Source organism: Oncorhynchus keta, chromosome 34 (assembly GCF_023373465.1).
Source record: "Oncorhynchus keta strain PuntledgeMale-10-30-2019 chromosome 34, Oket_V2, whole genome shotgun sequence".
NCBI lineage: Eukaryota > Metazoa > Chordata > Actinopteri > Salmoniformes > Salmonidae > Oncorhynchus > Oncorhynchus keta.
Genome location: NC_068454.1, coordinates 22860825 through 22873594, shown reverse-complemented (window position 1 = coordinate 22873594; position 12770 = coordinate 22860825). Strand labels below are relative to the sequence as shown.

General features: G+C 44.6%; 1 protein-coding gene across 1 annotated transcript in view; it reads right to left on the bottom strand.

Annotated features, from left to right (window-relative positions):
• LOC118366834 (ephrin type-A receptor 6-like) overlaps positions 1 to 12770 on the bottom strand; it is a 298784-nt gene that overhangs the window by 163751 nt on the left and 122263 nt on the right. Inside the window, exons 3-5 of the mRNA XM_052493450.1 lie at positions 5038 to 5166; positions 4661 to 4879; positions 4063 to 4378 (exon numbers count right to left, since the gene is read on the bottom strand). Coding sequence (XP_052349410.1) covers positions 4063 to 4378; positions 4661 to 4879; positions 5038 to 5166 — 664 coding nt within the window. The remainder of the gene's footprint in view (positions 1 to 4062; positions 4379 to 4660; positions 4880 to 5037; positions 5167 to 12770) is intronic.

Sequence of the window (12770 nt, the reverse complement as noted above, 5' to 3'; positions counted from 1 at the left end):
CAGACAGCAGCATGGCCACTGACAGCAGCATGGTCACTGACAGCAGCATGGCCACTGACAGCAGCATGGTCACTGACAGCAGCATGGTCACTGACAGCAGCATGGCCACTGACAGCAGCATGGTCACTGACAGCAGCATGGTCACAGACAGCAGCATGGCCACTGACAGCAGCATGGTCACTGACAGCAGCATGGCCACTGACAGCAGCATGGTCACTGACAGCAGCATGGTCACTGACAGCAGCATGGCCACTGACAGACAGCAGTATAACCATGGACAGCAGCATGGTCACTGACAGCAGCATGGCCACTGACAGCAGCATGGCCACAGACAGCAGCATGGCCACGGTCAGCAGCATGGCCACTGACAGCAGCATGGCCACAGACAGCAGCATGGCCACGGTCAGCAGCATGGTCACTGACAGCAGCATGGTCACTGACAGCAGCATGGCCACTGACAGCAGCATGGCCACTGACAGCAGCATGGTCACTGACAGCAGCATGGCCACTGACAGCAGCATGGTCACAGACAGCAGCATGGTCACAGACAGCAGCATGGTCACTGACAGACAGCAGCATAACCATGGACAGCAGCATGGCCACTGACAGCAGCATGGCCACTGACAGCAGCATGGTCACAGACAGCAGCATGGTCACAGACAGCAGCATGGTCACTGACAGCAGCATGGTCACAGACAGCAGCATGGCCACTGACAGCAGCATGGTCACAGACAGCAGCATGGCCACTGACAGCAGCATGGCCACTGACAGCAGCATGGTCACTGACAGCAGCATGGTCACTGACAGCAGCATGGCCACTGACAGCAGCATGGTCACAGACAGCAGCATGGCCACTGACAGCAGCATGGTCACAGACAGCAGCATGGTCACTGACAGCAGCATGGTCACAGACAGCAGCATGGTCACTGACAGCAGCATGGTCACAGACAGCAGCATGGCCACTGACAGCAGCATGGTCACAGACAGCAGCATGGCCACTGACAGCAGCATGGCCACTGACAGCAGCATGGCCACTGACAGCAGCATGGTCACAGACAGCAGCATGGCCACTGACAGCAGCATGGTCACAGACAGCAGCATGGCCACTGACAGCAGCATGGCCACTGACAGCAGCATGGCCACTGACAGCAGCATGACCACAGACAGCAGCATGGCCACTGACAGCAGCATGGCCACTGACAGACAGCAGCATAACCATGGACAGCAGCATGGCCACTGACAGCAGCATGGCCACTGACAGCAGCATAACCATGGACAGAATCATGGCCACTGATATCAGCACTGACAGACAGCAGCATAACCATGGACAGCAGCATGGCCACAGACAGCAGCACTGACAGACAGCAGCATAACCATGGGCAGCATCATGGCCACAGACAGCAGCACTGACAGACAGCAGCACAGACAGACAGCAGCACAGACAGACAGCAGCACTGACAGCAGCATGGCCACTGACAGCAGCATAACCATGGACAGCAGCATGGCCACTGATATCAGCACTGACAGACAGCAGCATAACCATGGACAGCAGCATGGCCACTGATATCAGCACTGACAGACAGCAGCATAACCATGGACAGCAGCATGGCCACTGATATCAGCACTGACAGACAGCAGCATAACCATGGACAGCAGCATGGCCACAGACAGCAGCATAACCATGGGCAGCATAACCATGGGCAGCATCATGGCCACAGACAGCAGCACTGACAGACAGCAGCACAGACAGACAGCAGCACTGACAGCAGCATGGCCACTGACAGCAGCATAACCATGGACAGCAGCATGGCCACTGATATCAGCACTGACAGACAGCAGCATAACCATGGACAGCAGCATGGCCACTGATATCAGCACTGACAGACAGCAGCACTGACAGACAGCAGCATAACCATGGACAGCATCATGGCCACAGACAGCAGCACTGACAGACAGCAGCACAGACAGACAGCAGCACAGACAGACAGCAGCACTGACAGACAGCAGCAGTGACAGACAGCAGCACTGACAGACAGCAGCATGGCCACAGACAGCAGCATGGCCACAGACAGACAGCAGCATGGCCAGACAGCAGGCTGAGACTACAGACAGATTCCTAACACTGGTGACAGCTGGAGGTAGAGCTGTCTCGAAAAGGAGAGCACCCCTCACTCTCTATCTACAAATTCCCAAACATAGTGTTTGTATATTACACTAATGCTCTTATGTGCAAAGAAAGAAAACCACAGGAGCAGGATATCATTTTTTGGGCCCAGCCCCGGTGGTTACATTTGTGGTGCGCATATCACAAACACTCTTTATCTGTGTTGTTATATTTCACAGCCTCTGCCCTACCACAAATACATCATATCCCCTACCACACATACAAACACAGCCTCTCTCATATCACACACACATCCTCTCTCCCCTACTGGTCCACAGATCCAGCTGCAGCTTCAGTTAACAATCAGCACCACACAGCCAGAGCCCCTCACATTACATCTCATCTGAATGGCAGAGTGGGAGGGCTGCTACAAAGAAGGAGATGAGGAGGAGAGGAGACAGGAGAGAAGAAGGGATGAAGGAGGGATGACAGGAGGTAGATAATGAAGGATAGGGGATGACTTTGTGGCTTTGTGAAGATGCATGGAGCTCTGCCTATCTGCACTGCACCTATACTGCAGAATGACAAATAAAAGAGAGGGATGGAGAGGGGGTGAGGAAGGGAAGGAAGGAGGGGTGAGGGAGGTGAGATTTAGAGAGAGAAATGGGATGGGAGGGAGGGAGAAAAGATGAGGGAGAAAGAGACCTATCTGGATCCAGGTCAGTGAATAAAGCAGCTGTGGTTGAAACACCTGACACTCTTCATTGTGTAGTCAGACACCTTGGCCCGTACATAATCCATAAATAATCCCCCCTGCAGGCCAGGACTGGTGATATGTAGCCTACAGATGGGTCATTCCACCAATTCAGTGCCTTTTGAGAAGTGCAACTTGGTCCAAAAAAGTTTGATTTCACCTAATTTTAACATTCTGTCATAAAAAGCATGTGTTAAACTTAATAACAAAACATGTTTTCCCATCTCAAGAGGTTAAATAAAGTAACAGGGTTGCCAAATAAAGTAACAGGGTTGACCGTAACATGGTTGACAGATTTCATCTTAACTCAGCCATAAATTCCCCTGTGCCGGGGGAATGGAAGCTTGTTGTGTGCAACAGGGATGTGCAATTGAATTTAAAAATATATAGAAATAGTTAAATAGATAAAACTATTTTGGCCTGTCTATCTATGGGTAACAGGGTTGATATGTTCCACTTGACCCACTCAGTTTTCCAACAGAAAACACCAGCAAATGGCCAGCAAGAATAGAACCAGCTCACCTGCTTTTACACTATGATTTGACTATTAGATGTTCAGTGTTACTTTTGAAAAATGTTTAAAAAGGAATAGTTTCACCATATTCAAACGAGAGTTCAGTTCACATAACAGGGTTGAACGTAAAATAAGGCACAGACTAATCAGACTATTAAATTAATCCCAAATCACATGAAATTAAAAATGATATTCAGAAATAACTTTGTCAAAGCAAAAAAATAACTAGGGCTTTACAGTGATGGTGAAACTTTGAGAAATTTGGGGGTTAAGTAGATTAAAATAATTTATTCATATTAAAAATATGATTTATTGAATTCCTACATTAAATGGCACTTCATTTAATATAACAGGCTTTTAAAATTCCATATTGGTGCACAATTAATACTTAAAATATCAAAGGGACACAAAAGGGACTAATTTCGTGGAACGACCCAAATACTGATTCTCTATCAAACCTCATGTTTACTGCTAGGCTGTATTCATATCATACAGCTTCAGGAGATGATTCAGATTAATACAAAGATATACTGTAAGTACATGGAAAGAGAGGGGGTGAGGGACTACTGAAATGGAGAGAGAGAATGAAAGTAGAGAGAGAGAGAGAGAGAGAGAGAGAGAGAGAGAGAGAGAGAGAGAGAGTAGAGAAAGGTGGACAGATCCAGTCAGAAGAGAAGTCATGTGACTCACCGAGACATGTCCCGTCCATCTCTTCATAGCCCAGGCTACAGACACACTTCCCCAAAGGCACCAGCCAGTCACCGTCGGCGCCGCAGTACAGTTTGGGAGTGTCCCTCTCCTCGGCATGCTCCACACACACTCCCCTGACTTCCACCAGGGAGGAGGAGTCGACCCGGGGCACGGTGTCAGGGAAGGAGGCCAGGTTCCTCAGGGTGAAGGGACACTTCTTATAGTACACCCTGACTGAGACCAGGGCGATGCACGCCCCAATGTCCTGGAACGCCAGGTAGAAACCCTTCCTGGAGATAGGACCCACTTCCCGAACCTATAGAAAACATTGTGGATCAATAAAGCTAACTGAATTGAACTTTATTAAATGGATGCTCACATGTATTTCCCAACAACATGTCCCTAGTATGCAGCGCCTAAACAATTGTCCCTTGTGGGATAAATCAAATAACATGGGCAGCATTCTGTTTCTGCTCTCTTGCCAACTCCTTATGGAATTACCATGCCAAATAATAGGAGTCGGCAAGAGGGCAGAAAAAGACTGGCACCCAGGCTACAAGTCACATATTATTGAATTGAGTTAATTGAGGTGATGGACCTCAGTGTTGAGCTTCAGAATGCGGTCTCCCAGGTCCATCTGGGTGAAGCTCTCGTCGGCTGCAATGGTGTCAATCTTGGTGTACTGGGCGGGTTTGAACTTGACCCCGTGGGACTCGTCTGTCTCATAGTAGAAAAGGTTGAAGGTCTCCTTGCAGGTCCCAGATACCCAGGGGATGGAGTTACAGTCTCTCAGAGTGAACCGCAGCTCCACGTACACCTTGCAAAAATAATAAACAAAGTAAAGTAGCTAATGTTTTATTCAAAGCCACTTACAGGAAATGCAGTTGGTTAATATGTGGCCCATACGGGAACTGAACCTGCAACCCAGGTGTTATCAGCACCATGTTCCAACCCATGCGCAGAACCCCTACACACCTTCTGTGCTGCCTGGCGGAAGATCCAATTGGAGCGTAGCCAGTTGTTCTGGTTGGGTTCCATCACGTGACACACCTGGAAGGTATGGATGGGACGGTTGTGTTCATCCATCTCTGTTATAGCATCCCACTGGAGAGGAGAGGAGGAGGAAGAGAGGTGAGGAAGAAAACAAAAAAAAAATGACTGTTAGTGAGCTGCTAAAGTACTATAGATACACTATACAGTATATACAAAAGCACGTGGAGACCCCTTTAAAATCAGTGGATTTGGCTATTTCAGCCAAACCCGTTGCTGACAGGTGAATAAAATTGAGCACCAAGCTATACAATCTACATAGATTAACATTGGCAGTGGAATGGCATCTCTGAAGAGCACAGTGACTTTCAACGTGGCACCGTCATAGGATGCCACCTTTCCAGTTCGTCAAATTTCTGCCCTGCTAGAGCTGACCCAGTCAACTGTAAGTGCTGTTACTGTGAAGTGGACACATCTAGGAGCAACAACGGCTCAGTCGTGAAGTGGTAGGCCACACAAGCTCACAGAACAGGACCACCGAGTGATAAAGCGTGCAGCGCATAAAAATCGTCTGTCCTCGGTTGCAACACTCACTACCGAGTTCCAAACTGCCTCTGGAAGCAACGTCAGCACAATAACTGTTTGTGTGTTTCCATGGCCCGAGCAGCCGCACACAAGCCTAAGATCACCATGCGCAGTGCCAAGCGTCGGCTGGAGTGGTGTAAAGCTCGCCACCATTGGACTCTGGAGCAGTAGGAATACATTCTCTGGAGTGATGAATCATGCTTCACCATCTGGCGGTCCGACGGATGAATCTGGGTTTGGCGGATTCCAGGAGAACACTACCTGCCCGAATTCATAGTACCAACTGTAAAGTTTGGTGGAGGAGGAATAATGGTCTCTGGCTGTTTTTCATGGTTTGGGCTAGGCCCCTTAGTTCCAGTGAAAGGAAATCTTAACACTACAACATACAATGCCATTCTATATGATTCTGGGGGGGAAGGCCCTATCCTGTTTCAAAATAACAATGCCCCTGTGCACAAAGCGAGTACCATACAGAAATGGTTTGTCAACATCGGTGTGAAAGAACTTGATTGGCCTGCACAAAGCCCTAACCTCAACCCAATGGAAAACCTTTGGGATGAAGTGGAGCGCTGACAGCGAACCAGGCCTAATCGGCCAACATCAACGCATGACCTCACTAATTCTCTTGTGGCTGAATTGAAGCAAGTCCCCGCAGCAATGTTCCAACATCTCGTGGAAAGCCTTCCCAGAAGAGTGGAGGTTGTTATAGCATCAAAGGGGGGACCAACTCCATATTAATGCCCATGATTTTGGATTGACTTTTGGAATGACTGTTGGGTCATCTAGTGATATCGCTAAAAGCAGCTCAACATTACAAAATAAAAGAGGAACAGGACCGTTACTAAACAATTCAAACCTCACTTGAACCCATCACTAACCACCTGTACCCCACCTCTGTGACTCCCAGGTCATGTGACAAGGGTGACAGCCCTGTAAGTGCTTCATGAGGTCAGCAGGCCACCTGCCTCTGTGTTTTTGGAATAGAAGTCTATTGGAGGTGTTTAGCCCTGACCTCTGGCTCTACCCTCTATTACACTGACACGCACACAGTGTGACAGCTGTAGAGTGACCATGGATCATCTAACACCAAGCTCCCAGAATCAAATTACCTGCTGAGGAAAATGGTTTTAAATCAGCTCAACAACAACACAATAGCTGCCCTTCAGTCTAGACACATCAATCAACAATATGACTCTGACCTCTGTATGCACTTTGACCTCCACATACCCTTTGTCCTTGGGCAGTTCATCTTACTGAAAAGTGTTTGTCACGATTGTCGTATGAGTGAGACCAAGGTGCAGCGTGGTATGTGTACATTCTCTTTTAATGAATCAAACACTTAACAAACACAACAAACTAAAAGCTATACAAATTAGTGCAGACAGGCAACTAAACATAGTCAAGATCCCACCACACAAATGTGGGAAATGGCTACCTAAATACAATCAGAGACAACAATAAACACCTGTCTCTGATTGGGATGGCCAACATAGACATACAAAAACCCATAGATATACAAAAACTAGAGTACCCATCCTAGTCACACCCTGACCTAACCAAAATATATAGAAAAACAGAGATATCTAAATTCAGTGCGTGACAGTGTTGCATTAAAATAAGAAGTATTTGCAAGGAATAGATGGTATATTGTCACTCCCAGCCCTGTCTCCTCAACCAACAAAATCCACAAACGTGTCTAATGTCTAAAAATTAAAAACACAACCGTACCAAGTATAGAGAAGAACCCCCCCCCTCCTTCTCTCCCCGACTCACTCACTCTGTCACCCCACCTCTCTTCTCCCTTTCCTTTCCCCCTCTCCACCTCTTTCCTTCTTCCCCTCCTCTGACGTTTCTACCAGTCTAATTAATAAGTGGGAAGAACAGAAGCTCTTTATTAGGAGACTATGGAAAGTTGGGGAAAGAAGATGCTAATTTGAGCCAATTATTTCAGTGATAATAAGTAGTTTTGTACTTATCTAAACACTACCTACCAACAGGAGAACCGTAATCACATCCTAATGGTTAGTTATACAGACTCATTATCCTTTTAATGACATGTTTTAATTCAATCTAAAAGACAACACATTTTAATCTATTTCTCCCTCAAGGTTTCACAGTAATAATAATGTAATTAAAACAAATGGATTTTGATTAAGTATTATATTGCCTAATATGCTTCATGTTCTATTGTTTTGCTGTGAATTCTGAAAGGATCCCAACACACCCACCCATCTACAACTCTCTCCGTTTGTGTCAGCCAGATTGTACATACAGGTGTCAAAATATCAAATATTATTTCACAACTAGAATTACACCAGTGATACAAATGGACTGACATGTCTTTGCACTTAACCCATCTAAATGTATTAACTGAAATAAAGAGATAGTCAGTAAGCATAAAAGCTGTGACACACTTCCAGATCACGCATTGGAGTTTTCCTACACCGCCACAGTCAGGTATGAAAGTGCTTTATATCCTGGCCAGTTGTTTAGTGGGTGATCATTACAACATGTTGGGGAATAATCAGAATTAGTTGGTAACATAGGTAAGATGTTTTATATTCATCATATGTTTGTAAGTTACTTCTCATCAGAATGTTATTTTTGTATAATACTGTGGCGGGGTTGCAGTATCTGTTCTATGTCAAGACTAAGTTGCTTGGGCCGGAGAGAGGGGAGAGGTCAAGCGTGTATCTCTTGGCTCCACAATGTCTGTGTGCCAGTCAGTGTGTCTCTGATCTTGTCAAGATAGGATGGATTTGATATATGGCTGTTGATATGGAGTATTTGTTTATGGTTCTGAGTTTGAGAAAAGAGCATAGTTTAGGAGACAAAGCTGAACTATAAATTATGCCTATGCTGTCTCACTATTTGTGTCTCTGCTATAAAGGATCTCAGTTGCAATGACTCTCAGAGAATTCATGGATAGTCACTGAATTGATCTGAGAGTCACAGGGTTGTGATAGAGCTCATATACAGTGCCTTGCGAAAGTATTCGGCCCCCTTGAACTTTGCAACCTTTTGCCACATTTCAGGCTTCAAACATAAAGATATAAAACTGTATTTTTTTGTGAAGAATCAACAACAAGTGGGACACAATCATGAAGTGGAACGACATTTATTGGATATTTCAAACTTTTTTAACAAATCAAAAACTGAAAAATTGGGCGTGCAAAATTATTCAGCCCCTTTACTTTCAGTGCAGCAAACTCTCTCCAGAAGTTCAGTGAGGATCTCTGAATGATCCAATGTTGACCTAAATGACTAATGATGATAAATACAATCCACCTGTGTGTAATCAAGTCTCCGTATAAATGCACCTGCACTGTGATAGTCTCAGAGGTCCGTTAAAAGCGCAGAGAGCATCATGAAGAACAAGGAACACACCAGGCAGGTCCGAGATACTGTTGTGAAGAAGTTTAAAGCCGGATTTGGATACAAAAAGATTTCCCAAGCTTTAAACATCCCAAGGAGCACTTTGCAAGCGATAATATTGAAATGGAAGGAGTATCAGACCACTGCAAATCTACCAAGACCTGGCCGTCCCTCTAAACTTTCAGCTCATACAAGGAGAAGACTGATCAGAGATGCAGCCAAGAGGCCCATGATCACTCTGGATGAACTGCAGAGATCTACAGCTGAGGTGGGAGACTCTGTCCATAGGACAACAATCAGTTGTATATTGCACAAATCTGGCCTTTATGGAAGAGTGGCAAGAAGAAAGCCATTTCTTAAAGATATCCATAAAAAGTGTTGTTTAAAGTTTGCCACAAGCCACCTGGGAGACACACCAAACATGTGGAAGAAGGTGCTCTGGTCAGATGAAACCAAAATTGAACTTTTTGGCAACAATGCAAAACGTTATGTTTGGCGTAAAAGCAACACAGCTCATCACCATGAACACACCATCCCCACTGTCAAACATGGTGGTGGCAGCATCATGGTTTGGGCCTGCTTTTCTTCAGCAGGGACAGGGAAGATGGTTAAAATTGATGGGAAGATGGATGGAGCCAAATACAGGACCATTCTGGAAGAAAACCTGATGGAGTCTGCAAAAGACCTGAGACTGGGACGGAGATTTGTCTTCCAACAAGAAAATGATCCAAAATATAAAGCAAAATCTACAATGGAATGGTTCAAAAATAAACATATCCAGGTGTTAGAATGGCCAAGTCAAAGTCCAGACCTGAATCCAATTGAGAATCTGTGGAAAGAACTGAAAACTGCTGTTCACAAATGCTCTCCATCCAACCTCACTGAGCTCGAGCTGTTTTGCAAGGAGGAATGGGAAAAAAATTCAGTCTCTCGATGTGCAAAACTGACAGAGACATACCCCAAGCGACTTACAGCTGTAATCGCAGCAAAAGGTGGCGCTACAAAGTATTAACTTAAGGGGGCTGAATAATTTTGCACGCCCAATTTTTCCATTTTTGATTTGTTAAAAAAGTTTGAAATATCCAATAAATGTCGTTCCACTTCATGATTGTGTCCCACTTGTTGTTGATTCTTCACAAAAAAATACAGTTTTATATCTTTATGTTTGAAGCCTGAAATGTGGCAAAAGGTCGCAAAGTTCAAGGGGGCCGAATACTTTCGCAAGGCACTGTAATTAAAGATGGACCTTGTGATAACTAACTCTGACTTGTGTGTGGTTTGCTCTCATGATTTGGTAAATAGAGGAAATTTCCATGACAAACACCCGAACAGGTACAGTAGCTACAGTGCCTTCAGAAAGTATTCATACCCCTTATTCCACAATTGGTTGTGTTACAGCCTGAATTCCAAAGGTATTCAATACATTTTGTTCCTCACAATGAGAAAGTGAAAACATGTTTTTAAGACTTTTATTCACATTCATTGAAAATCTAAAACAGAAATATCTCATTTACATACAGTACCAGTCAAAAGTTTGGACACACCTACTCATTCCAGGGTTTTTCTTTATTTGTAATCTTTTCTACATTGTAGAATAACTATGAATCATCAAAACTATGAAATAACACATACTGTATGGAATCATGTAGTAACCCAAAAAGTGTTAAACAAATCCAAATATATATTTTTCAAAGTAGCCACCCTTTGCCTTGATGACAGCTTTGCACACTCTTGGCATTCTCTCAACCAGCTTCATGAGGTAGTCACCTGGAATGCATTTCAATTATCAGGTGTGCCTTGTTAAAAGTTAATTTGTGGAATTTCTTTCCTTCTTAAATGCGTTTGAGACAATCAGTTGTGTTGTGACAAGGTAGGGGTGGTATACAGAAGACAGTCATATTTGTGAAAAAAACAAGTCCATATTGTCAAGAACAGCTCAAATAAGCAAAGAGAAATGACAGTCCATCATTACCTTAAGACATGAAGGTCAGTCAATATGGAATATTTCAAGAACTTTGAAAGTTTCTTCAAGTGCAGTTGTAAAAACGGTCAAACGCTATGATGAAACTGGCTCTCATGAGGACCGCCAGAAGAAAGGAAGACCCAGAGTTACCTCTGCTGCAGAGGATAAGTTCATTTGAGTTTACCAGCCTCAGAAATTGCATCCCAAATAAATGCTTCACAGAGTTCAAGTAACAGACACATCTCAACATCAACTGTTCAGGGGAGACTACATGAATCAGGCCTTCATGGTCGAATTGCTGCAAAGAAACAACTACTAAAGGACACCAATAAGAAGAAGAGACTTGCTTGGGCCAAGAAACACGAGCAATGGACATTAGACCAGTGGAAAATTGTCCTTTGGTCTGATGAGTCCAAATGTGAGATATTTGGATCAAGCGAAGCATTTCTCTACAACCGCAATAACATCTGAGAAACACGCATATATGTGACAAATAACACTTGATTCGATTTGACTGGGTGTATTGATACACCATCCAAAGTGTAATGAATAACTTCATCATGCTCAAAGAGATATTCAATGTCTGATTTTTAATTTTTACCCATCTACTGTACCAATAGGTGCCCTTCTTTGCGAGGCATTGGAAAAAACTCTCTGGTCTTTGTGGTTGAAAAGGTGGTTTAAATTCACTGCTCGACTGTAGGAACTTACAGATAATTGTATGTCTGGGGAACAGAGATGGGGTAGTCATTCAAAAATCATGTTAAACACTATTATTGCACAAAGAGTCCATGCAACTAATTATATTACTTGTTAAGTACATTTTTACTCCTGAACTTATTTAGGCTTGCCATAACAAAGGGTTTGAATACTTATTGACTCAAGATATTGCAGCGTTTGATTTTTTAAAATAAAAAACGTGTAAAATCTGAATTCAATCCATTTTCAATTCAAGCTGTAACACAACAAAATGTGGTAAGAAGTCAAAAGGGGTCTGAATACTTTCTAAAGGTACTGTAAATGTAGGTGTAACCTTATCAGTAGACTCCTGTATCAGCAACCTACTTCACAAGGCCTCCTCATCCCACAAAGGTATCTCTTTAAAGACTTACATAAACTCCCTCTCTCCAGCTTAGAGAAACTAAAGGAGCTTGAGAGACTTAGTCTCTGTAAGGCCAGAGATAGACACCCTGGGGTGGTCTTAGAATAGGACTCTCTACAGAGACATCAGTGTGTGTGTGTGTGTGTGTGTGTGTGTGTGTGTGTGTGTGTGTGTGTGTGTGTGTGTGTGTGTGTGTGTGTGTGTGTGTGTGACTGGTTACACATTGATGGGGGATAGTGTGACAGGGACCGAATGATGCTGAGGCCTGTGGTATAAGTGAGTGTGTGTGTATGTGTGTTTCATCCTGTCTGTCCTCTGGGTGGTACCCCTGCCATCTCTCAGTCACCCCAAAGCTGATTTGAAGGAAGCATCAGGTCCCAGTGGCCCCTGCACAACCCTCTATGGGGCCCCTGTCTCTCATAGTGCAGCCCTTCCCCACACAGAGCTTTGCTCTAAGAGGTCCTGTGTGGCCCTCCACACTCAACCCTGACACCTCAGAGACTCAGTCCAGTATCTCAACACTGTGACTGGACCCAGTCGGGGGGAATGTTCACTTGAAACTTCAAACAAGCCACGTTTATTTCGCTGTTTCTGGGTGATAAAACTTGATTTTGTCAGGCCGGGGAGCTGTGTTTGGGAGTGGACTGCTCAGAGCTCTTTTCAGCTGAGAGAGGGGAGACAGAGAAAAATTGC